We start from the raw sequence: 25,783 nt of genomic DNA, 5'->3' as shown, positions 1-25,783 counted from the left end.
TGGGGCTACACTGAATCAACCTGCTACATTTCACTGAAAATATCTATCATATACTCTTCTTTCGTGTTCTTAGTTTCTGGCGTCGGTGGTGGCGGCACAGCTGGACATGCTGGCCTCGTTAACGGCTTCGGTAGTGGCAGCGCAGCTGGCAATGGCGGCCACGGTGCTGGCGGTGTCGCTCTCGTCGGTGGTGGCCTCGGTGGTGGCGGCACAGCTGGACATGCTGGCCTCGTTAACGGCGTCGGTAGTGGCAGCGCGGCTGGCACTGGCGGCCACGGTGCTGGCGGTGTCGCTCTCGTCGGTGGTGGCCTCGGTGATGGCGGCACAGCTGGACATGCTGGCCTCGTTAATGGCTTCGGTAGTGGCAGCGCGGTTGGCAATGGCGGCCACGGTGCTGGTGGCGGCGCTGGCTTCGGCGCTAGAGGCAGCACCTCATTCACTACTGTATCAGGTGAGACGCATCAATATATATCCTTATTAAAGGGAGCACTGCTCCGATTGCTGGAATGCTAGTGCTTAGAGATGGCGTGAATGAAATAGAAGGCTCTGAAATGAGCTAGTTAGTGCAGAAACACGACAGTTTGGTTTGGTGTTACTTAGGGCCAAACAACGAAACGTTCCTTTCCTTGGACCGCGTCCTCACCTTACGTGAGGCCTACTTACAGCCAAGTACCGACGGAGGAAGCAAGCGTACTCTTAAAGCTCCCTTCACCCGTCCTCGCGGGAGGAATGGTTGCCGCGCTCCTGCGTTCGAGATTATCGAATATAAGCTTTGCTCACAAGCGTTTATTCTGTAAAAAAAAGTTGGGTCACCACATCACTTCCAAACTGAAGTGTTAATATTGAGACGCGTGTACGCTTTCTTCCAACTGCGATTACTAAATGTGAAAAGCCACCGTAGTCGAGCGCAAAACGTGGTGCGTTCTAGCAACACTGAAACGCCCGCCTCTTTAAACGCTGTCAGTCTTCACCGTGCACGCACGCTCGCGTCTCCCCGCAGAGGTGGGGTTGGAGGGTTGCCTCGGAAACAAGCATCACGTGGGCTAGCTCATCACGTGGGCTAGCTGTGAGGTGAAGAGCTCGTTCAGGGCCAGGAGCGGACCTAAGGGCGCACGAAGGTAGCCCCAAAGCAACCTTAAGCTGAGGAAGCGCCAAGGAAGCCTTCACCGAGGGCTCCTCAGTGAGGAAGCTTTCAGAGTGACATAAGGCGGCCTCATCAAAATGAAGGCTTCCTTACTGAGGAAAGGAACGTTTCGTTGTTTGGCCCTTATTCAACAGCATTCAAATATTAATCTAAGACATCGTTTAACAGAAGCCCACACAGTCTGAAAGAACATACAGCTGCCCTCCTTCTCCCTTCCATCAAAAAAAAAGCTGTCCACTACTATTACTAATAACATTACTGATCCAACAATGTAAGCGCAATGAATGATCATTCGCTAAGTTACTACAGATACGACCCAAAATGCCACTTCCATTCGCACACAACGTAGGCCTTGCAGAAAACACATCTATAACCCCCACCAGCCTCTATGGCCTTGGACAAGTCTTCGTCGAAGTTACGTAGGGGTAGTGTATAGTCAGTTCCACATCTGGCTCCCATCTTATGGCGCCGGTGACTACGTTGCCGATTTCTCAAGCTTTTTCCTTGTGCATTTTCTTAGCATGTATCACTGTCCAGAGTGAGATGTTTTGTTGTCATAAGACATCATTTACAATTATAGATTGACATTGACTGTGTAAAAAAAATAGATATGGCTTTCTGAGCGCGGGAGCATCAGCCTCGCCACCGGCAGCCAACAAATCTTACATTACTAGAGACGTACATGCCGTTCTCGTGTTCTCTCTCCGTGATCTGATGGGACAAAATGTCCTCTGCTCAAATCATGTGCGCGAAACTTGAAGCGAAAAGCAAGGTTAAATGTGCTCCCAAGTATTTGATTCTAGACTAACGACTCGTACTACTAAAATGTACTTGGATGTATAGGGCGCTTTTCAACGTAGCTATATAAAGCAGCGGGAAAACGCAGGATCTATACGTAGAGCCAGGAGACACACGTGCAGAGCTGGCTTAAAGCAGTGTAATTATATTCAGTGTGTTTTGTTTATAGCAGAGGAATTATAAAATAACAAAGAAACCGTACCACCGCCATTTTTATTAACCATTTATTGTGAACTATTTAGCCCGCTTTGAACTTACAATGTTCACTTCCACAATATCATTACCCCTTTTTTTATTTTTACACTCATACACATCTATTCTGAACAAAGCAGTTAGTATAGGCATGTGATTACAAGTTACAGTTTGTTTTACTGTTCCATCATTGTATCGTTCCGACTTCTCATAGTTCAGTTTAGATAAATAAACCTTACGATTAATCACATATCTCTCGGCAAGATAACTACGCGGCAATTCATAATCCTTCAGTATGATGTTATCCTCCATATGTGGGGGCGTCGGTGCACGCGCACTTCGAAACTAATACATTGCAGTTAGTTTTGTGGCATAGCGACCTATAGCTTTGCATAAAGTAGAATATGAGCCGCGAATAACTTGCTAACAAGAAACCCCAAAATATAGGCCAACATTACGTAGCGGCTACATTCTGCCGGATAGAATAATGGGCGGGTTGGTATGATTCATCTTGGCTAACAGTGTCACGTAGAGGAGAACGAGACACACGCACAGCGCTGCAACTGAAGTTCTTTAGATGCGAAGCAGCTTATGGCGGAGTTCAATCCGGTGGTGGTGTGCGGCGTGACCACCCTTACTGCGCATGCGCAAACCTTCTCCACTGACCTCCTCTCCACGCGCCCTCCTACCTCTCGCCACCTCCCCTTTCGCGCGCCTCGTTCTCTCCTGCGCAACGCCGCGATGAGCGCCAGCGCATGCGCGTCCCCTCTCCCGTCTCTCCTCTCCTACGCTCCCCCCTCTCACGCGCCTGTCGACCGTGAGAATTAACGGCCATGCTAGAGGGAAGCCACGACGCGCGTAGCGTTCCTCTTCGCGTTCCACGACGCTTTGAATGGATGGATGCAGCTTACGGCGCGGGACTTCGCCCCAGCTTAAGAACCTAGCGAGCCAGCTCCTAAAAAAAAATTACACCATCTCGCGCTCAAGCGAACTATCTCGCCGCTGCTTCTCATTCACACATGGTTCCCTTTAGCTCATTCTGATTCTTTATCATTCTTTATCTAATTCTGTCTGTCTCTCTCTCTCTCTGTACTCCTTCTCTCGCCTTCTATCTTTTTCTCTTTTTCTTCTCTTTTTTTCTCTATTTCTCTTGTTGTCTTTCTCTCCATTTGTTTCTTCAACTCTCTGTACTCGTTTTCTCACCCATCAGTTACTGTGTTCCCCGCCGGACAGATTGGCGCACTTGTTCTAGGACCGAGGCAGAATATGAAGAAGAGGACGAAGAGAGCGCGTGGCGGTTCATGATGATGATCGCTTTCGGATTCAGCGGACACATTAGGCCCGGCTTAAACAGCTCCGCTGTTAAATGTAAGATGGTGCGAAGTACGCGAGAGGCGCGCTGTAAAGGTCGTCGCGCCGATCGTAGTGATGCGCTCACGCCTCCGTGCACTTCGCCCTCTAGGGCATGGTCGCCTGCGTGCGCGCTTTTCTCGTGGAGTGGGCATGGGGGTGGGGGGAGGGTCTGTTTGTATGTCTCGTGCTTTCACCGCGATGTCCGCGCTGAAGTTACAGAGCGTACGAAGGTCTCTTCGCTCGCTGCAGCGGCCACGTTTGTGAAACGAGCGCTTTGTTCAAACAGAAATAAGTAACAACTGTGGCAGTTGTTAGTTCGCGCTCGTCCTGTGTATACCTGTGCGTTCGTTTCATGTGTCCTTTATGTTAGAGCAGCGCGCTTTAAGTGCCGAGCGCTCACACGTAATAGTTCGCGCTCGTCCTGTGTGTGTTCTTTTCGTGCGTCCATTGCGCTTGAGCGACGCGCTGGAAATTTCGAGCTGCTTTCCGTTCTTCGATTTACATTCCAATTTGTTGCTATCGCATTCATTGTTTCGCCGTTGCGGCGAAACTGTGACTTTTTAAATAAGCTCATAAGAGCTTCTCCTGTAAAACTTGGCATTTGTGACTGAAGTACGAGTTGGAAATGCCAAGCGCCGGTTATTGGGTTTTAGGTGCTGCTGGAGGAGGCGCCGGCAGAGGAGGATTTGGTGTATCGGGTGGCATGGGTAAGCACCGGTATTCTTTGTAACTATACTGTAACTAAGCAAAGTGGAAGACTGGGTTAGTTGGTGATTCATTATCGAAGTATACTGTAACGTAGCAAAGCATTGAGTAGAACTGATACCTTGGAGAGTACAAGAAGCCTATATTTCTAAAATGTCAACCCCTTGTAGTAACAGTATCAAAGCTTTGCAAACACAAAGAAGTTACGAAAGACAGCTTAACAAATAACCCTAGGTAAATGCGATGCCACAGTACCTGAACAAAACCGAAAAAAAGAAACCAAGACAAGAAACAGACAAGTGCACACCCCCTTTAGAGACTTGCATTCCCTTTACTTACCTTAACTGTACCTCACAACTATTCACATTACTATGCGTATACACAAATGTAATCTTTAACTTTATCTGTCTTCCTTTGTTCCTTCTTGTAGGCGGTGCTAGTGGCAGCGCTGGTGGATCCGTAATGACGGGTAGTGAGTGGCCTCAAACCTCCTTACAAATAGCGGCGCTGCAGCTGTAATTAACAAAACACTCGCTGAATAGCTGAGTACTTACGCAGTCCAAATGAAAAGTAATAGTGAGAGAACCAAATGGTGAAAATTCCAAGCTCCGTTCACTGTGTTTTAGATGCTGCCGGCAGTGGAGTTGGTGGAACAGGAGCTCATGTGTTGGTTGGTGGAGGTAAGCACATACACTGCTAAGCGTGCGGACTTGAGCTTGTTGGTACACATTCATAGTAAAGAACAGCGCGAAAACACAAGGACGAGACAGATCCCCTCCTTTCCCTCCCTTTTTTCCCTGTTCCAGAAACGTATATATTTGCACCGCAAAAATAAACGCATTTGTTGATAGTACAGCGCTAGTCCTGTTTCATATGTCTTGTTCCTGTGTTTCCGCGCTGTTTTTTACTATGAACATAAACTGCGTTCTCTTGAAGTTGGATACGTATATGGATAGCAGTTTTATATAACGCCTCTCCTTGACATCACTAATCCACCTAATATTATTTTCGCAGCTTGGGAAACCAATGTTGGATAAGAAAGCTAACAAGTTTGCGTTAATTGGAACAAACAACCTGCAAAACTTTCAAGGGATTTATTTACTATACCATACATCCTCATTCCGTTTGGGCTACACTGAAGTTGCATTATTGGTTTGAATTCGGAGCACATGAAGTCGCAAGAACGATTTCCCATCAGTGTAGTGCCAAAAAAAAAACTACCCACATTCTTGATTTACATTAATATTTAAAACTGCAGAAACACCCGCTGTTCAAGCAAAACTCAAGCGAAAGATCAACATTCCTTTTAATGTTACTGTGTATTATAAAACGTTCTGTCGGGACACATTGAAACAGACAATGAACTTTATTATGACAGACAATGAACTTTATTACACATTCAAAGTTATTTAAAATTTAGAATTTCGTTTTATTCAGAATATAGCATAAGTGAGCAAAACGGCAAAACAAAAATGGTACTAGATCCAACGGTTCCTCTTGGAATTTACAAACAGCAAAGCGTTCGCAGTATGTCGAAGTCGTCCTTGCTTCGCTTTACAAATGGTCAGAACGCTCAGTGGCTGCACCTGCCGCCACCTCGGAATGTTATGCTCATGATATTCAAACGAAAGCGACGTAACTGTAATTAAGTGTGTTTTGGGAATTCACCGGCTACTTTTATTGTAGAATATTTCGTAAATGTAATACAGTCGAACACATTAATAACGAAATCGCCGGGGAAGTCATTTTTCTTCGTTTTTGAGAGAATTTCGTTATCGCGAAAATAGAAAAATACCCACACCAGTTACTTCGCACAACCAACATCTGCTTCAGCGATGCTCCTGAACTTCTCCTGAGGCGTGAAAACCTTAAGATTTTCAATAGAAGGCGGCATCTTTCCCGAAGGCCAAATAACCCTGCACGTAAGCAAAGAGCGCGAGATCCCGGCGTACACGGAAAGGCGCTCGGCAGCAAGCAGTTAGGCAGTCTACAGAATGTCTGTCGGCATAACGTCACATTCGTGGGTGTCATCATTGATACGTCATGTGCCGACGTAGTTGCCAACAGAAGCGTCCGCAAAAACAGTTTCCAGTGAAACAAAAGAAGCCTCGTTGTTATCATCGTCAGCCGAGCCAATGTAAACAACAATGGCCGCACCGATGATTGTTGGCGGAAACGTATGTGCTCGACTTGTTGAATGAGCAGTGCTGTAATTTTCGAACTTCTGGGTTCCCAACTAGCTCAAGGGTTGAAAAAAATGTGGATCACTACCTGAAACTTTCGTTATTGCGGGAGTGCTTTTTAAAATATGTTCGTATTAGAAAGGGGGCAGATACATTGAGCTCTGTGGACGTTCGCCAGGGAAGCCAGATTTCTTCGTTGCCGCGAAAATTTCGTTCATTATTGAGGGGTTCAACTGTAGCTGTACTTGTGAAGTAATTGTTGTCGCAATCACTTAGTTGTTTTTCTATAGCGTGGTCTGCATTCGATTCGATCACATAAATGTGTTGCATTAGACAGATAGGTAGCTATATCGCGTAGCATGGCTGCAACCACCATTGAATAAAGTTACTGTGCCGGATTCAAATTGTCGTAGCCTGAACGGGTGACGCACGCGCACGTGATCTCTCTTTTTTATATATAATATAAATTCTGGTGGTTTACGTTCCAAAACTGATATATGACTATGAGGTGCGCCGTAAAGGAGGAATTCCGATTACCGGAGGCACCTAGTTGGGCTGTTTGATACATCATTAAGACGAGAACAAACACCGATTGACACAGTATGGTGGTAGAATCGCAGGCAGGGCGATGATTGCCTGTCGTTCTATCACCGTCCCCTGTCTGTGGCTGTTTTTCTCGTTGTAATATCCGATTAACTTTGATGACCATGGTTTCGTTAATGTGAACCTATATCAAAGTGCATGTGTATTCTGGCATTGGACCCCATTGGTACGGTACCTTCTTGCTGCTTAAAATCATTCGCTGGGATTTTATATTATTTTGTCCCATTGAGTGTGCTTATTGAAGAGAATAATTTGGTATACGCTAAGCATTTATGTCTTCTTTTCAGACCCTGCTGTTAACTTTGGAATTGGTCGCCATGGTACTGGCGGTGGAATTATCTCAGGTGGTGCAGGTGAGTGTAGATCCCGTATCTTTACAAGTTTGCATTGTTGCTGGCACATGCCGTTAGCACCTTTGTTATGGTGGACATGACCGTTTAGGATAAAATTGTAACAGGCGCCTCATCGCTGAAGCAAGAGGCAATGCGGTGTGTATGCTAGCCGTTCTGCGCTGTCTCTCATTCCAGCTTTCTAATATGTGTGTTCACAATCGTCGAGTGATACTGCATGCACGGGCACGACGCCGCACTTTTTAATCTCTTTAGTACGCGGATTCTTATTCAGACACATGTAGCCGATGAATCCACCGGCCTTTCGTTGTGAGATTCGTGGATTCACCGCCGCTGTCAATGTCAGACGTCATCGTCTCTGTCAATGTTTCGCAGGCTGAAACTGTGGCTTTTTTGTGAACCTTGCAGTTCTGCAAATGTTTCGACTCCTTGGTTCTGCAATCTGATATAATTAATGGCATAAGTTTATATTTACACACTTCAGAATTCTACGACCACATGCTACATTCTCAATCGATAGCTTTCAGAATGTCACTTTCAGTGCTAGTAGAGTGGCCAAAACCTGCAATACTTCGCGTCGGCCGCAGCTAAGGAAGCATCACTCTGGACGTTAAACTGAATATATCCGCAAAAGTGACAGACCGACATAGCGGCCACAGGACGCCCAGATGGCTACGTCAAATAAACGAGAATCCTCTCTTCGTATTGTGAACTGTTTGTCATTCACGTACCAGCATTTTTCCGTGTGCTATTTGAGGGCTTCTGGAAGTAGTACATTGTCCCTCCTGTACATTTTCGTGTGGCGCGGTGGGGAATCCGACTAAGGCGCAGTTTAGGATGTACTTGCAACTAAAATTCGGGTTTAGATTGACGTATACCACTTTTTTATGAAGAGTTTTTATGCAATTTCGCAGACTTGCATATATTCGAACGCACGCGATGATACCAAATAATCAAAAGTGATTTAGGATAACCACGTGTGTGGATGCATACGTGTGCAAGTGCGTATAATTACGCTCTAATTACTTTATCGAGAGAAGTAACCAAGTAGATCAATAACATGTTTCTATACAGTATATATCACTCGGCTCAATTGAGTCAATGCTTAACTCCTGCTATATGTGATTTGCGCAGCACTGCAGCGATTCTCAGAAATTGTGGCTGGAAAATTTCATTCCAGTGGAGACAAGGTTTCAGTGATATGCGTATAATGTCAATAAATTCAGAGATGTTTGTCAAAAGAGAATATCGAATCATTCCACGCTTTTTCTTGGCTATTTTAGGTTCTTCCACCGGAGCTCTTGGCACTGGTGGTACGCTAGGTGCCGCAGGTAAGGGTAATTTGTTTTTTTTTTGTCTTTTTTACCGAAGTGACACTTACTGTAATGGCAAAAAAAAAATGCTTTTAAGTGAACGAAAAGAAAAACATGCAGTGAACTTCACTGAACGCTAATCATCCGCGTTCGACTCGCGCGCCTCTATTCTTGCAGTGCTAGACATCTCTGCCTTCTTTCTCATAACATCCCTCTCTCAGGAAACGATGTCATCATATAATTTTTGTACTCGGGGTTGATACGACTAAAGTAGGGTACGCCGAAATGAACTCCTAAACAAAATGCTCCAAATTGTTACATGCGGCTTGCGGTGCCACCCAACAAGCTTTTTTCCCGTTTGTTTAGGCTCTGGTGTTGGTGGGGCTGGAACTGGCGGCGGATCTTTGTCTGCTGGTGGAGGTGAGTGCATATGGAAGTTTCTTGAGAAATTTTCTATCTCGCGCTAACTTTATTTGCTGATCAGTCCTGTCTGCTGATTCGTATCTGCTGAGTCATATCTACTGATTAGTCCGAAAGCCGAAAGGTGCTAATGCGGATGTTCCCGCAGCGAGAGGTAGCCTTCTTAGCAGCCCTAGAGAGACGCCCCAGAGTGTTAGGTATTTGTTATTTTACAAGTGTTGCGGTCTGTTTAGAAAACCAAACAAGTAGTGCTGCAACACACCACTAAAAAATGTAACGCGCGGGTTGGTCAAGTGTACATAAGTTCATCTGTCCCGTCACAAATTGAAATATAAACGCCATTCGACGCACTTACACTTTAAATTAGCAGCACAAATATGTACAAGTATGAGAAAGCCCCATAACATGATTCAAACAAGTACTTGTACTCTAACCTGTGCTTAAAGGTTACTAAACTTCTTCCGCTTTTGTTAGCGATGCACATATATGTTCGTTGAACTGCGAACAAAAAAAATTATTATTTAAAGTAATCCTTAAGCAAAAGTTGTTGTTAGCCGGATCTTTATTTTAGACAGTACACTGAAGTCTCTTTCTGTGAGAATTTATACCCCCAGAGGCTATTTCACCATTCTATCACATATTCATATTTGTGGTTGAGCAATAATGATGTGGACGAAGAAAAAACAGCGAAGACACTTTTGGTTTTCCGTACTTTCTTTTTCTGTTTCTTTCACTCGCCCAAAAGCATGGATGTGAATAATTGATTATAGTGCCTGTAAATATGAACTCCCCTTTTTCTTGTTCGAAAGCGAACTGAATAATAAGCAAGGGCTAAGAGCTGAAGTAAAACCCCTTGTTAACTGTCATCTTCTTCCACTTTGTAGCGAAAAATTCTTTTCACCGTTACTGGGAGTCACGACAAGCCCGTAGCCAGGCAGTTTTCGTTGGTGGGGGGTGCACTTGCCGAAGGTCTTGAGTGTTTGAGAAAAACACCTACTTTCATTATTTTATTATCGTTAAAACACCCCCTCTATCAAAATCTCAAAAGGCGAGGGCGGCCGGGCATCTAGTTTCTCCCCCCATCTCCCTCGCTACGAGCCTCAGTCACGAAGCGTACGCATCTGGTGAGCGGAATTGCAAGTAGCATAGAAATATGATATATTTATTTAGCTTTTTTATGGTCTTCGTTCAATAGTACACAAAGCAAGAATGAAAACCGAGAAGTTCATTTTTGCTTGAGTGGCCTAGTAACGAAGAACGAACCTCACGCCATGGTATGGCCAGCGAAGCAGATAGTCAAAGGTGAACCGCACTTGAAATTCGATCTTCCTCAGAACTGCTCAGGTATTTACACTTAACAATATTTCTTTCTAATCCAATATTCCCTTTAATTAAATATATTCATGAAATTCAAGTGTTTTGTTATTATCAGTACAATGATAACTTTTCGGTTACTCTTTCCTTGAAGCTTTTCTCATTCAACCTCATTTAACTACCAGCTTGTTTATCAATCTACCAAAATGAATGAACGATTTTCAGGTGTGTCGAACTCCACTGGAAATTATACATTCATTTGTTTTGTTACTAATCGTTTTCCACCGAATAAATGCCAGCGGAGTCTCAAAAAAGTTCCCAGCGAAATACAACAGGTAATAGACGAGCATTAAAGAACAAATGCAGAGCCCGGCACTTCTAAACAGCGACGGGTTTTACAGTCCCTGTTTAATTACCTGTTAAAAATTGGCCTAGTCAGAAAGCTTTAATGACTGCATGATTATTTCATACAGCAAAGGCTTCACTTACCTGACACACTCGTTGTAAATATTTCTGTCAGGTTCACTTGCGCATTAGATTTTTTTATATTATTCCTTTTTATTATTATTTCCTTCCCTCTCTTCAGTCTGTCAATCCCGTTCCCCAACCCTACACAGAGTAGCATGCCAGCGGTATACGGACGCCGGCAAAAATCTTTGTTTTTCTAATAAAGTCTCTTTCTCTCTTTCTATATATATATATATATATATATATATATATATATATATATATATATATATATATATATATATATATATATATATATATATATATATATATATATATATATATATATATATATATATATATATATAGTCTCCATGTCGTTTTTTTTTTCCCGTGTTACAGGTGGCGTCAGCACTAGTACATACGGATCACGGGTGGTTGTGACGGGTGGTTCGAGTAAGTGCGCTTCAGCCTCCTTAGAAATGCAGGCACTCTGACTATAAATAGTTAAAGGGTAGTGCAATTGTTTTCAACAAGACAAAATTTCAGGAGTATATGCACTCTAAGAAAAAAAAGAGTATGCGTGACTCTTTTCGGAGAGTTCTGACTTGCCACGTATACGACTCTAAATAGTCACGGTGACTCTCTTGGTGGGTCAGGGTGGGCTCGCTCTATGAGAGTCCCCTGACCCTCTAGGAAGAGTGCAAAGACTCTCATCGGGAGGATCACGTTACCACTTATAGGGAGTCAGACGACTCTTGCCGGTAACACTCCTGGGGGTCAAGGGACCCACACCGAAGCATCAAGCGACTCCACAAGTATTTTAAGCTACTCATTTGATCCTTGCTCTACTTTTGCGCGACTACTGTTGAAAATAGTGGAATATTCATTTTAAGCAAGTCCAATAATACTTGCCGTTCTGCCCAGCGACTGTAAAAAAAAAGAATAGTTCAGTTTTAGCATTACTTTAATAAAACTCGTCAAAACAACACATATTTTCCAGCAAAGTTATATAGAAAGCGCGAAAAGATGGTCTGTGATTTCCAATTAAGAAGCTTGGGTATTCCTCATTGACATGCTTCCATGAGTATAGCCAACTAAAATGTGTGACTGTGATGTGCACAGTGTCATATGGTGCTAAATGAACAGCAGAAATCGCCATCATGTTTCCATATTTATTCCTTGTGATTAAGAATAAATGAAAAAGTGGTGACGGCTTGAGGCATCAGACTTGTGGCTTGCTAGGTTGTCGCTCCTGTCCAGCGTCAGCACCATGAAAAACGGTATCTGAAAAGCAGAACGTGATATTATGATGAGAAAATTAAATTGCAGTAAAGGTTTGCAAAACCTACACAATAAGTGGTTCACACAGACATAATAAAGGCTAACAGCAAAACAACAAAGCACATCCTCCGGCAGCCAGGGGCATGCCGTGAGCGGTTATTGACCGCACGTTTTACAAACGTAACCCATCCTTAAATACTCAGACCAACAGATGCGAGTACCAGGGCCCGAACGACATCCAGCGCGTGCGTACGCCGTCTACGTCGAGATCAGACATGTCATATGCTAGAATTAGCGCACATAACTCCCACAATCACGTACACTCACTCGATTCTACATAATAAATACACTACAATACACAATAAATACACTATAACAACGGGTCAACACTATATACAATATTTACAGCCCAGCAGTGGAGGCCGGCTGGGAAACTCTTGTAGAGCGTTTTTGCGCGCACTCGATTCTGTTAGAGCGCCCAACGTCATCGCAGTGTATGCAAACCACGAAAACAGCAAACAGAAACGAGGGAAAAGAGTGCACGCCGGCGGCCGCAACAACGCGCGCCGTCGAAAGTCTAGAGCTTTTTCACTCTACCGGCGAGGCGTGTCCAACTTGAATGACTACCGCATACATTCTGGAAGCCACCGTATTATATCTGCACCTCAAACTACCGTCTTTCAGCCAACAAAAACCATTACATATAGTGCGTCTGAGCGTTCTGTACACAGGCTTTTTTTTTTTTCACGTTCCCACGCGCGGAAGCACGCTGCACACTCAAGGTCGATGGAAATGTTGTTATGAAGTAGACTAAAGTGCATCTCAAAACGACATCTTGCACCGTCAGTAGTGCAGACACGACGTGCGATCAGCAAGAAATGACCCTCGATTATTGTTTGCATCGCTCACATTATGGGAGCTTGTACAGCAACGCATATAACGGTGGCAACTCGTTAACTGACAGCTTTAGTTGGGCATCCGCAACAGCCCCGCGGATACAGGCTACTGTTGGAAATGGCTGGCAAATTCCGCAGAGCTGCTGCAGACGCCCAGCTAAAGCTGTATAATTAGGCAGTACACTCACCGTTAACTGGCGCCCGTTGCCGGTGTCCGCAGCTCCATGAATATTCCGCCCTCCAAGCGTCACTTCGTGCACGGAGCCGGCACCACCACCGAAGACGCGCAGCCAACGAAACCACGCAACGCATTCCAATAGACCAGGAGACCGAGACGCTGAGACTGAGACGACTGAGAGAGAGCGGCGCGCCACCCCGGCGCCAACCCCGCCTACGTCGCCGAGCAAGGCGCCACAACGGCGCCAAAGGGCGAGCGTGCGATATGTATGGCGTATACGGCGGCTCTTCCGTATACCGAAGCCAATCGAAACGCGCTTCAGGAGGGTCCAGTGACTCCTTCCCAAATGCGAACTCTTTTTCTCTGCCTCTACCTTCCAAAAGGGGTCAGATGGACTCCCGAAGAGAGTCACGGTTCCATGACCCTCTTTTGACTATTTTTTCTTAGAGTGTGGAAGATTTTTTTTTTGAAGAAAAATCATTGAACAAAGAACGTTTCGACAAGGCGACTTCTCCGAGAAGTCCCTTTGTCTGAACCATAGGCGCGCGCACAGGGGGGAGGGCAGAGGGGGACGGCCGCCCCCCTAATCATCTAATAGGGGGGGGCGCAAAATCTGCCCCGTATATTGACTCTTCTAGTCGCCTAAGAGGGGGGGGGGGGGTGCGAAAGCGGCCTCACACATGGACTTAGTAGGGTGGGGGGGCGCTGCGGTGAACCTTCGACCCCCCTAATGGGGAACCCTGCGCACACCTATGGTCTGAACGTTGGCTTCTGTGTCATTCATGGTACAATGATATCGTGATCACAGAATGAAAATAATAAGCAATCCTCCTAAATAAATTAGAATATATGACAGCAAAATATAGGCGCGATATTGTTGAAACTGTATGCACAATGTGTCACCGTGGCAAAAACGCTAATAAAGCCCGAAGGGAGCGTCGCAGCGGCATACGCCTCTCAGGCATTTTTGTGCTTCCCCACCACTCTATTTTACTTTGAGACTAGCCAGCCTTTCTGCAAGACATTTATTGGGACGTTTAGCTTTCTCACATGCATTCTTAAAACGAAATATTTTCTAAACGAACTTTACAATGGGAATAAGAAGAATTATTCATTCTTTTAGGTGCTGCTGGCGGTCTCGGCGGAACAAGATTTGGAATGTCGGGTGGTAAGAAGACTGATTTTGATTCGCTGAGTGAGGAGCGTAGTATACGGGTATGCCTCTAATGCCACGCCTGGTTGCTACATCACGCCTCATTGTAACATTATCCTCGAAGCCTCAGAACGGGAAGTAGATTAACCAAAAACTCCTTGAAGCGGTGGCAGTTATACCATTGAACAACCACATTACTTTATAAGTAATGGTGGGACTATGAGCAATCATGATCCCCCCCCCCCCGTCTCGCCGGTGTCCCTTCATGCTCCTTGCCCCGAAGAAAGACGGGTGGGGCGTTTCCTATCTGCTTCAGGGGCCATCGATGGCAGGCCTTGCACGCGTGGGGATGTTATCGGATGCGCCCTTCGTGCGACGGAGATGGCGGGCTCGTTTATTCTCTGCTTGCGCTGCGTTCGTCCCCAGCGCTCGCGCGCTTTTACTAGCGCCTCGAAGATGCAATACGGGAGGTGCTGTTATTGTTCCGGACCTCATGCGGAGCATGACGAAAACGGCGATGACAAAAACCCGCCGAGAGGGTCTATATGATTGCTATCGCAATAAAAGCGCTACTCCACAATGAACTAGACATAGTAACTGCGTAACACATTCCAAAATTTTCTTCACGCTCTTCATACTGTTGGTGTCGCTCAGATGGAACGACCAATGTGATATTCAAGCGGCTTACACCACGTTCCTCTCAGTACCTCGACAGCGCGCGCATCCCAGTGTATGCTGATGCCACTGTATTAGAGGTGGTTCAAGTAAAGCTGCCTTTTATAATTTTACGAAAGCAAGCGTACCGGAAATATTTGACGAAATATATACATTACGGTATAAATATTCCAATTGTGATACCGAAAGGACGAAAAAATATACAATAGCATTAAAACCAACGACAAAGATACCTCTGATTAAATTTGTGACATCAAGTACATTTTAATAATTAGTGTTATTTATCTCAACATGTGTGTTTCTGCAAAGGGACGCCTTATTATGTGCGCATGTCATTGACGGAGTGACGCAGCTCCACAAACTTCATTTATTGTTGTCATTCACGCACTGCATGGTGCCCCTGCCTTCTTTAGAAAAGTCATTTTCAGACCACTTTTTTCTTTCTTCTTTTGACCTGACGAGTATGCCCAAATTCTAACGAAAATAATTTTTAATAAAGCAAGGGGTTAAATTTTAGCTTTCTTTCTCTCTTCCTGTATTAGGCCCTGCTTTTGGTCGCATTGGAGGAGGTAGCACATTAGGAGGTGCCGCGTCAGGTGGTTCGGGTAATACAACTTGTTTCATCTTTACGCAGAGATGAGGTAAAGGGTTAGGTGGACTGATTGTATTGAGGTTAGGTGGCGCAGCGTTTTTGCGATGTGCTGTTGGTGTTTCTGAGGACTACTCGCCTTAACGAATCTTTATGAATGACTCTTGTTTATAAATGCGTGTTTGTGACTACGTATTATTTGTGTCTCTATGTGATTATTGTATATGTCATAGTTACCACCCGACACTTGGAGTAACAAGTCAGGCAATAAACCAGGCTAACATCTCCTCGAATCTCATTAAAAGTTGTCATCTCTCTTATCTCTCCAAATAAGAAATTCTCAAGCACGAAATGCGATCAGCTCGCGCAGGACAGGGTACGTTTGAGATCAGTGAGAGAGGTCCTGGTCCTGTATTCAACACAACATAGGCTGAACATGTTTCGGAAAGCAAGCACTACTCACATAAATACGCTGTTAATTCTGATGCAATCAAGGAATCAAACGCCATTGGCAATTTGATTAAAATGAAGAGAGACAGGCTCGAAATAATGGAAAGCTATTGTTTTAACAGCGCAACTGTTTAAGGTGGCCGCTGGTCCGTGAGCTGCGAACTGAATTTGCGATCATCATGAACCGTCACGCGCTCTCTTCGTCTTCTTAATTGTCGTCGTCTTCATCTTCTGCTTCGCTCCCAGAACACGTGCGCCGATTTTCCCTGCGCGGGTTGCAATAATTCTGATGGGTGAGAGAAAGATTACGGAGAGAAAAAGGGAGATAAATAAAGAGAAATAAAGGTATATCTATGTATAAAGAAATTCTAGCGGAAAAAGTTTCTTCGCGTGTCGAGATTCGAAGCCGCGTATCCACGATCCAAAGGCGTGCGTTTTAACCTTAACCACTCGACTATCCAGGCACGCTAGCAGAGCATAGCATAGCCTTCTATAGTGTAGTATAAATAAAACATCCCTTTTTAGGGCTCATTTTTCTTGGTAAGCACAATATTATTGAGAACTAACACACAATAACGCGAAGGAAAGTATAGGGGATGTTATTTGTAGAAATTAGGATATAAATGTGAAGAAAGTAAAGTGGACGAAAACACCGAACTTGCCGCCAGAAGGGACCGAACCTGCGAACTTCGAATTACGCGTCCGTTGCTAACGCGTCCGATGACGCTTCCGATGCTAATAACGAGTGTCCCTGCCGCCGTCAAGTTATCTTTTCGTCCACTTTACTTTTATTTAGATCTATATCCTAATTACTACAAATAACATCCCATATACTTTCCTTGGCATTATTGTCTGTTAGTTCTCACTAATGTAGTATAGTATAGTACTATAGCAAGGTGGTTGTGAAGGGAAGTGAGGGTAAGCAGGACATATGTGAGGGTCAGGAAGAGAGAAAGGAGGAGGTGAGAGAGCAAAACATAGCATAGAAATAACGAGAAAGAAACAAATGGAGAGAGGGAAAGCAGAAAGAGAATGGAGAGAAAGAGGGAGAATAAAATGAAGAGAGACCAAGAAATTAAGAACAAAAAATAAAAGAGAGAAACAAAGTGGAAGCGAGAAATACACACAGAGAGACAAAGAGAATAAAAAGAAAGAAAGATAGAGAGACAGAGAAAGAAAAAGTAAGAAAGAGAAAGAAACAAATAGAAATAAACTGAGACAGAAATGACATACAAAAAAAACAGAGAGAAGAGAGAAAAAAGAAAGAAATAGAGGACGAAAGAGAAAGGTGTCAGGACAACCTACGTGCCCATCAGTTCCACTGTCTCTTTAGCATTGCGCCTCCAGTGCAAGCTATCCTTCTTTTTCTGGGCAAACGATAGGCATATTTTAATAAATCGGCATTTTCCGTGTTTCTGTCTTTATAAGATATCCCTAGCAAAGATGGTGTACGGGTTCAGTTCACTTTACTTTCTTAACAATTTATGTACTTGAAATCCTTCTGATCAGCGGATACATAGTAATATAAATAAATGCATGTCTATAACTACTTCCAAATGAAATATTTTGCGGTGTTAAAGTGGTCTGGTTACACGTTTCATTGTCCTTCCTGCTTAGGTTCTGGCACAGGTGGCTATCACATCGGAGGCATGTCAGGGCCTAGTATGTTGGGCGGCACGGGTAAGTAAACTTCCTGTCCTACTAAACAGGAGAACGTTATCAGCGACGTTGTGTTATCACAAATGCGTTCGAGCTTCTGTTGAATTATATGGAAGAAAATTTCACGACTTTGAGGATCATTTCTTCACGCCGTCATTCATATAAAATTTCTACACTTCTTGGACAAGTAATTTCCAAAAAATTATGAAAGCTTTCACTCTAAGATGGTGAGATGGTAAAATCAGTGATGCGAGACTCCGAGCCGGTCATCATGAAAATGGTTTCCCATAAGTGACAGACTTGCTTCCACGTCCCCTCCGCAGCGAGCATGAGCAAGAATTTTGATTTTTACACGTTATGTTCTATCTTCACGCAAGCTCGACAGTGAGACGGAAACAGTTACTACGCACAAGGTACATGACTGTTGTCTTTAGCATTCACGTACTTTCGCTTTTTAAACTTGTTGTTAGCTGGAGTCATATATTCTGTAGAAAATGTACGTTTTCTGAAATGATGATGTAGTCGGAATGTCATAGGAACCTCGATTTTGTATGCATATGTGTCTACGCCTAAACCTAGCTGTCGAAGCTTTACAAATTAGTCGATCATTTTTATTTATAGTGAACAGAAACGTATGACTTTATAGCAAAGACTTTCTTCAGTAAAAACATTGCCTCATTTTTGGCCTTCTTAATAAATGGATGCCCACACAGGACAGATTCTTTTATGGAAAGCAAGTACAGGTATCTTTTTTACGGGCGGAAAAAAGAACTTTCCGAGAACAGCGTAGACCAAAAAAAGAAAAGAGGAAGCTTGCAGCACATACGTGGAGCGTAGCGCATCCTGAGTCTGCTCAAGAGCGATGGAGGCGAAAATGTCTGAGGCCCGTGTACTTAGATTTAGGTGCACGTTAAAGAACCTCAGGTGGTCGAAATTTCCGGAGCCCTCCACTACGGCGTCTCTCATAATCATAGCTTGGTTTTGGGACGTTAAACCCCAGATATTATTATTAGTCTGCTCAAGCGCGGACCGTGTCGTCAAGCGCAATTTTTTCGATATGTATAAACCAACTCGCCCAAATCATCACTTCCGACTAGCCGCTTCTTTTTTTTTTTCCTTTTGGCCATCGGCGGTCGCTTGCGAGACGCAGGATTGTCACGTATGTCAGTTCGCTGGCATTGTTATATTTTTATTATATATTATTATTATTATTCTATTGCTCATACAAAAAACCCTGTGTGGAACCGCATTGTTGCTTTAAAATTACCAATATTTATTTAACGGAAGCACATTTCTAACAAACAGCCGAACTCCTCCGGCGTTTTACAACGGAGCTCTGAATCGAAAAATTTTCTGGTTTGGGTCGTCCGTGCGCGTCGGTCGGCGTCCGTCCACGAGCAGAAAAGCCACGTGACCACCTCCGAGGAAGCGATAACGTCGAGTAATGACGGCATCGTGTGACGCCATCATAATGTAATAGAACGTCAAAGTCTGTGACGTCATAGTGACATCTTCATGACGTCACTAGATGACGTCATCAGTTGACATCATCCATCGGTCAAAAGCAGGCCGATCTCGCTGACTGTGCAGAAAATTTCAGTGGAGCGGTACGCCTTTCGTACCTGTTTCGACGCGTTAGTCGAGTCTGGGCGCTGCGCTGGTGCGGTCGCGCGTGGCAAGTATGGATCGACCACTCATTGTGAGAATTCCCGACGAGAGCAGAGGCGGCAGTGCTCTCGTCAGGTCCGCTGCTCAGCCACTTTCACAGATCGAAATAGGTCCAACTTTTTATATGACTGTGTTCTGCTTTTCTTTATCTTTCCTGTCATATTTCATTTTTGATACATATATTTCCTGTTATATATTTTGTATTGCACTACATATGCTAGAATAAAACTAAGTGATGCGCCACCGTTCATATAACGAATAATTGCCGGTGACATCCCTTTTTTCTTAACTCTTATCGCTATTGATTGTTGACACCTTTTCGTTGTACATAAGGTAGCGTGCGTATGTCATGCACAATTACATGTTTATATGTGACGTAGACAGTCGGCACACCCCACTGATATGTTCTTTGTTCTTCCTCCTCACGTGCCGACTGCATCCACGGAAGATAACTTGGCTGACGAATACGCCTTGACATTCTAATCATTCGTGCTCCTCCGAGCATCGTGCGAAGCGTATCTTACTTTATTTCGTTACAGCGACTACTGATTGCATTCTTATCCCTGACAACGCAGCAGCGAGGGTGAACTTGCCAATGATGTCATGCGAGCATGCCTGTCGCCCATCTATCCTTTTATATTGTTCGTCGTACCTACATTTCGTTTCACATAAGAAATATTTTTTTACAATAAACAGCACTGTAGATTTGCCTCAAGCCTTTCAACATCCTCGCTTCATGTATCTTTAAGATGCCGAAGTTACATAATGAGCCGGCGTACGCGTCTTTCTTACACCTCGAACGTAATAGGTCTACAATATTAAATTATACGCTGCTTAACTTTGTCACACACTGATAAAGTCGTTTCACTATTCCATCACAGGCCTTCTGCAAATACCTCGTCTTTTCTGCACCTACTTGTGACACTTTGATCACTTATTCAAAATCACTCATGCAGCGCTTCCGCGTAAAAACGAATGCTGGGCGTAGATGTAAATAAATTCAAGCTCCGTTTTGTATATCGTCCATATCTTCGTCTAAAAAAGCGTAATTCCGGCTCTACATTGCCTGCGTATTTCTGCTGAAATTATTCGTAATGGCGGCAAGAACATGTAATTCTAGGAAAGGTAACATGCTAATACTGTGCGTATGCTGTTCGCGAATCGTAGCCACTGTTACTTTTCCGCCATAAAACCCGACACATCTAGCGTGCGCGTCAAGTTAATGAAGCTATAGAACATGACACATCGTTTTTTTTTTCGATTTTAGTTTCTTCCGGTGGAAGTTATGGTGGCGGTGCATCAGCTGGTGGTGCCCCTGGTAAGGAAAACTATTGTTTCTCACGATACTCTTTATTACTAAAAGTAAATAGAGAATGTTTTCAAATTTAAAGATGGAAGCAAAGGCACATATCTGGACATTAAAAATAGCGTTGCTCCTTATGGCATGGATTAAGAGAAACCTTCGATGCATAGGTTGGTTCAACCTGTGCGCCTAGTTTGTGCGGATCGTCTTCCGTGTGCTGTTTCTGCCTCTTGAGTAAATGACACAGCTTTACGACGTTGTCGCGTAATATTATCATCCCCGCATCATGTTTTCTGACTTTGTTGCTGAACGCACACATCGAAGTTTGATTGTGCACAGCACATAATCAGTATGCTATTTACCAAGACCACACATTCAGATTTGTCGACTGCTGACTTGGATATCTGGAAACTCTAATTCACGTAGTTGTGGCTTTTCTTCAGTGCTTCATACATCAAATAGGATGCGAGGATGGTTCTCTAGTGGCTAGTCAAGGAACACTTCACGTTTCATGTTTACTTGTCCACTTCCAGACCAGCAGACGCGAGTAATGTGCGTCAAGTTTAAGGCTATGGTCAATCATGCGCTCTCCTTGGGGATTTTCGGAAAGTGGCTATCTCCAGACGACGCATGAAGGGCATTATATGCTGCGTGACATTTTATTTAAAACAATTTAACCTGCCACAAACTACCACCACTAATCACTGCAATTTTGCATGCATGCTGGAATAGTTTTTTTTTTTCTTATTTCGCTATTGTTTTTCTAGGTGTTGGCGTTCATACCAGTGGCGGTGGACTGCCAGGTATGACCGAACACTCAATACTTATTTTTTTGCAACAGGAAATCAAGCACTGCACTGTCAAAATGTCAGGCCGCTCTTGACTAGTGCAATATTCACACAGCGCAAGAGGGGCATTCTATGCTGTGGGAATTTCTTTCGCTGCAACGTAGACTAGAACTGTCGGCGAACTTGTATTCTCACATACTTTTTGTTTGCTGTTTTAGGTGGTGGATTTCACATCACCAGTAGTGGACTGTCAGGTAAGTCAGAATGTTTAGATTAGAGGTGTTCATAGAGCGACAACTTCAAATCACACAAAACAAGAACAAAAGTTATTCGGCCCCTGACTGGGGCTCTTTCACAGAAAAAAAGACTGCAGCTTTGTCGTAGGACTGTGTTGCGTTTTTGCAGCATGTTTCAAAGCCCTACATATTATCCATTCTGATTGTCTCACAACCTAAGACGACAACTGCGGTGATCTTGACTTATTTGTAAATATAGACTGAAGAAAGTTCGGTGCAATGAAATACAAAAAAAGAAGAGCGGGGCGAACACGAAAACCTCTACATCTTGCTTAGCTTCCTCGTTCAATGAGCGCAGGTTTGTCCCACAGAAGAAACATTTCGTTACTTTTTCTCTTCTACGAACGGCGTAGCATATTGTCTCCCTATATTCCAACACGACGATTACTTAATTTACTTAGGAAACTAGCAGTCACCAGTCAAATGTTCGTGCGGTCTGTGAACCATCAGGAATCAGACACTTGCATTAAGTGGTGGCATGGTCGAAATCTCCGAGGCCGGTTTAGACAAGCGTGCTCTCGCTCAAAACATCTTTGGTGAAAACGTCGAATTTTTATACACGCAGGATCGAACATTCCAGCGCTATTGTTGGTGCCCGCGTTGGTTCCACAATAAACTCACTGGCGTCGCGCTCGCAGGCTTATCAGAAAAGCTGTTTTTCGTGAAACGGGCGCTACATTACGCTACCACAGAAACGATGTGCTTATCTTACATCACTTTTTTAAGACCCACGCTGGAATATGCGAATATAGTGTGGTTTCCTTCAACGAATACTAACATATCTATGCTTGAGAACGTACAGCGCAATGCGATAAGATTTCCCTTTACCGCTTCGAGTGAACGAATTCCCCTACTGAGCTGCTGCACCGAATAGAGCTATCTGCACTCCGTGAAAGAGCAAAATAGATGGGCTTAAGTTTTTTTTTAGCAATTGTTGAATGGCAACTAATGCCTCAGCGGTCGCTGTTCTAAAATAAAAGGGGAAAGTGCGCCAAAAACACGACCTAATATTTCACTCTTTCGTTGCTATTCGTAAATTAGCCGCATTTTGTATTTTTAGTAATTATTTTTCATTATGAATAATAACATAGATACAGTGTAATGATATACATCCCTCTAAAGCTACGTGATTCTACTTTTCAATGCTCTTACTTTAAAAAAATAATGTTAGGTTATAATATCCAAGAATATCTATAAAATACAAGACTTATTGAACATTTTTAATATTGTGCTTTTCACATAAACAGGAAAAATCGAAAAATAATTTGAAATGTACATAATGTTTGCTATACAGTTTTCTATATGACAACGAGTTGTCATGCTGAAATAATCCTAACGCGCATTAAATCATCACGTGCCGACGCGCTTCAATTTACCATGTAAAACCTTATGCTTAAACCATTTTTGAATAATATCGTCAAACAAGAAGATTCCTTCTTACAGGATCTACTGAAGGCAGCCTTGGAGTTGGCGGTGCAGGCGGTGTATCAGGCGCTGCAAGTGGCGCAGGTGATTACAAATACCGATTTTTACACCAAAGCTGTATACCACTGGTTGGTGTGAAAATTTCGCGGCGTCAGCACAAAACTCCTATAGCGCGTATGTGCGACAGAAATTGGGCAAGTCCCACTACTCCTCTACTAGCGGATGCACGAGCTCCTTGCGTTTTTACCTCGGACGCCGAGAACGGGCGTTCAGAGCATGTAGCCAGAGCCCCCCGCAATCAGTATCTGTGGTGTTTAGTACAGCTTCGATGAACATTCAAGTTCGCAGGGCGGCAGGGCGTGCATTTTTTTCACATCATACTGCATTATAGTCTTAGTGAGAACTTATTGACGACTTCTCAATAATATTGTGTGTAACAAAGAAAAACGAGCCCTTAAAGGGACAATAAAGAGAAACAGTGAATTGGTTTAGATTGATAAAGTGTGCTTGAGAACTCTTGGGTAGTTTATTTCACCACCATAGGTTTATTATTAGAGGAGAAAACCCAAGTTCAAAGTTTCATTTTTAAATTTCGCGCCGAAATTTGTAATTCGTGACGTAAAACATTTCAAAGAGCAGTCAACTTATTTTGGCGCCACTGGCTCGACGAAATTTCCGCAAACTCGTTATGTCAAATCTCTGGCCCCCTCAGAGGACAATGTACTTCGATTTAACCGATTAGGAACTACGTAGGCCCAAACAGGCGCCGTCAAAAATATGTGACGTCACGGCAAATGGTGCGGGAATTCCAAGGTGGCGTCGCCACCTGTATTTTCTTTTTGCGCGTTTTCTCGCTTACTAAGCGTCTTTTAGCAGCAAGCGTGGTGTTTTTGGCATCGTGGAAGACTACTTTACTAATGCAAGAGAAATCGTTTTGCTCTTTAGTGTCCCTTTAAAAGTCACCTTCTTTCCTGGATTATATTTTTGGAAGGTGGCTGGCATAAACTTCTTACAATGCTGTTACAAACGCCCCTGAATGTCGGGACTCAAATACAAACAGTGTACTTTCGCCTGTCGCGGTAACATGGAAGTTTAACCTGCGCTTTCGGCGGGTCTGTGTTCATTTTAACGCGATAGCTTTGAAGAGCTCGTTTCGCAGAAATTCTGGTGTCCGCGTCGGCGTCACCGTCTTTGGTTGTGTGCGAAAAATCAGCGCTGTTCATGACCGAAAAATTGAGAAAGATGCAAAAAAAAATAATTATTAACAATCTTTGGTTCGAGTGAGAATCGAACCCAGGCCTTCCTCGTGGCAAGCAGGTTTTCTATCACAGAGCGGCGGCATTGCTTGAAACAGTTTCAGAAAAAACGCTACGTTATATGAATGCCTTTAGTGGAAGGAGTCACCTTAACGCATGTAACATTCCGTGGGAGAAGCGTAGAATCGAGCCAGGCGTCAGAACATTTGAATTGCGCAACAAGTGGGTGTTATAAAGGCCCACCGATTACAAAGCACTCAGACATATTTAATAATTATGATCAGCAAAGCATCAACAAAGTAAGCCGCTGCGTATAGGTTGGCGTGTTGCCTTACGGACGTGGAGTGAGCCCTTCGCTGATTCGAAAAAGGAAGAATTATGGCGTAGTGGCCACTGCGCAAGTACACTTGCAGTAGCATTCTAGGATAGTTCGAAACGGCAAATGTTAAGTGCACAGACGTTTGTTTCCTTGTGGCACGGTTGAGGCATGCACCAAGAACTGAAGCCAGGCTAGCAGTCGACAAGGCGATGCGCGCGGGGCCTGATTACGCTGCCATGTAATCTATCCTGTAACAACTTTTATTATAGCACTCTCACAAATCTATTTTTCTTCTCGTTCTTAGGCAGCGGCACCAAAAGATGTCAATTCCTCGTAGTGCACCGCATCATTAAAACGAGCACATTTATTATTCACTCCTCATCCAAAGATAACGCCTACAAGCAACCGATTCTGTCAATGCTGAACCATAAGCAGTATATTCTTTCTTTTCTCTCTTGCTTTCCTAGGTGCTGGTGCTCGCATTGGCAGTGGTGCAGTGACAGGTAAGTCGTGACACTGGGCTTGACTTCGTTGCCAGCTGAAGTACCCAGAGAGCAGAAATGTCAGGACGCTTCCTACTAGTACTCTCAGATTTTTTCGTTTATTTTTTTCTTTGGCCGGATTTTCACAGATAATTCGATCGACTTTTTCTGTCACACAACCCGTAAGTGAAAGCCAAAACTTCTTCCCGACTGGACTATAGAACAAAGCTACAGAGCGTTTCAGCACGGCAAAGCAATTCAGCAAAAAAAATCACAGCATATCCACGGAGTGAATGATGATGAGTGGGCGAAGCTGCGGAGGTTCATCGGTAAACCGTGAATCTTCCGTGAATTCTGCCCAGTACATCATCACCGACGTGAGATCGGGCGCGTTTATACTAAAGGTTCGATGAGTTATGACGACTTGCAGCTCACTTTAATTTTACATGTGCGCTGTGAATTTTCATTGTTTAGAAAACCATTGCTTTAGAAAACATCTGGCGTCTTTCGTCAAGCAGCTGGCGTCTTTTCGTTTTGCTT

General features: G+C 43.9%; 1 protein-coding gene across 1 annotated transcript in view; it reads left to right on the top strand.

The window, feature by feature from the left end:
• Positions 1-407: 407 nt before the first annotated feature.
• Positions 408-25,783, top strand: part of LOC119374572 (uncharacterized) — a 40,590-nt gene continuing 15,214 nt past the window's right edge. The window contains exons 1-16 of the mRNA XM_037644733.2: positions 408-451; positions 4,141-4,194; positions 4,623-4,664; positions 4,819-4,872; positions 7,266-7,331; positions 8,612-8,659; positions 9,008-9,061; positions 11,225-11,278; positions 14,304-14,348; positions 15,551-15,613; positions 17,665-17,727; positions 20,642-20,692; positions 21,445-21,480; positions 21,684-21,719; positions 23,205-23,270; positions 25,229-25,264. Of these exons, the coding sequence (XP_037500661.2) occupies positions 4,191-4,194; positions 4,623-4,664; positions 4,819-4,872; positions 7,266-7,331; positions 8,612-8,659; positions 9,008-9,061; positions 11,225-11,278; positions 14,304-14,348; positions 15,551-15,613; positions 17,665-17,727; positions 20,642-20,692; positions 21,445-21,480; positions 21,684-21,719; positions 23,205-23,270; positions 25,229-25,264 (718 nt within the window). The 5' untranslated portion in view covers positions 408-451; positions 4,141-4,190. The remainder of the gene's footprint in view (positions 452-4,140; positions 4,195-4,622; positions 4,665-4,818; positions 4,873-7,265; positions 7,332-8,611; positions 8,660-9,007; positions 9,062-11,224; positions 11,279-14,303; positions 14,349-15,550; positions 15,614-17,664; positions 17,728-20,641; positions 20,693-21,444; positions 21,481-21,683; positions 21,720-23,204; positions 23,271-25,228; positions 25,265-25,783) is intronic.

The sequence above is a fragment of the Rhipicephalus sanguineus genome, chromosome 11 (genome assembly GCF_013339695.2).
Source record: "Rhipicephalus sanguineus isolate Rsan-2018 chromosome 11, BIME_Rsan_1.4, whole genome shotgun sequence".
Lineage (NCBI taxonomy): Eukaryota > Metazoa > Arthropoda > Arachnida > Ixodida > Ixodidae > Rhipicephalus > Rhipicephalus sanguineus.
Note: the sequence above shows the minus strand (reverse complement) of the source record. Positions and strands in the feature narration are given on the sequence as shown.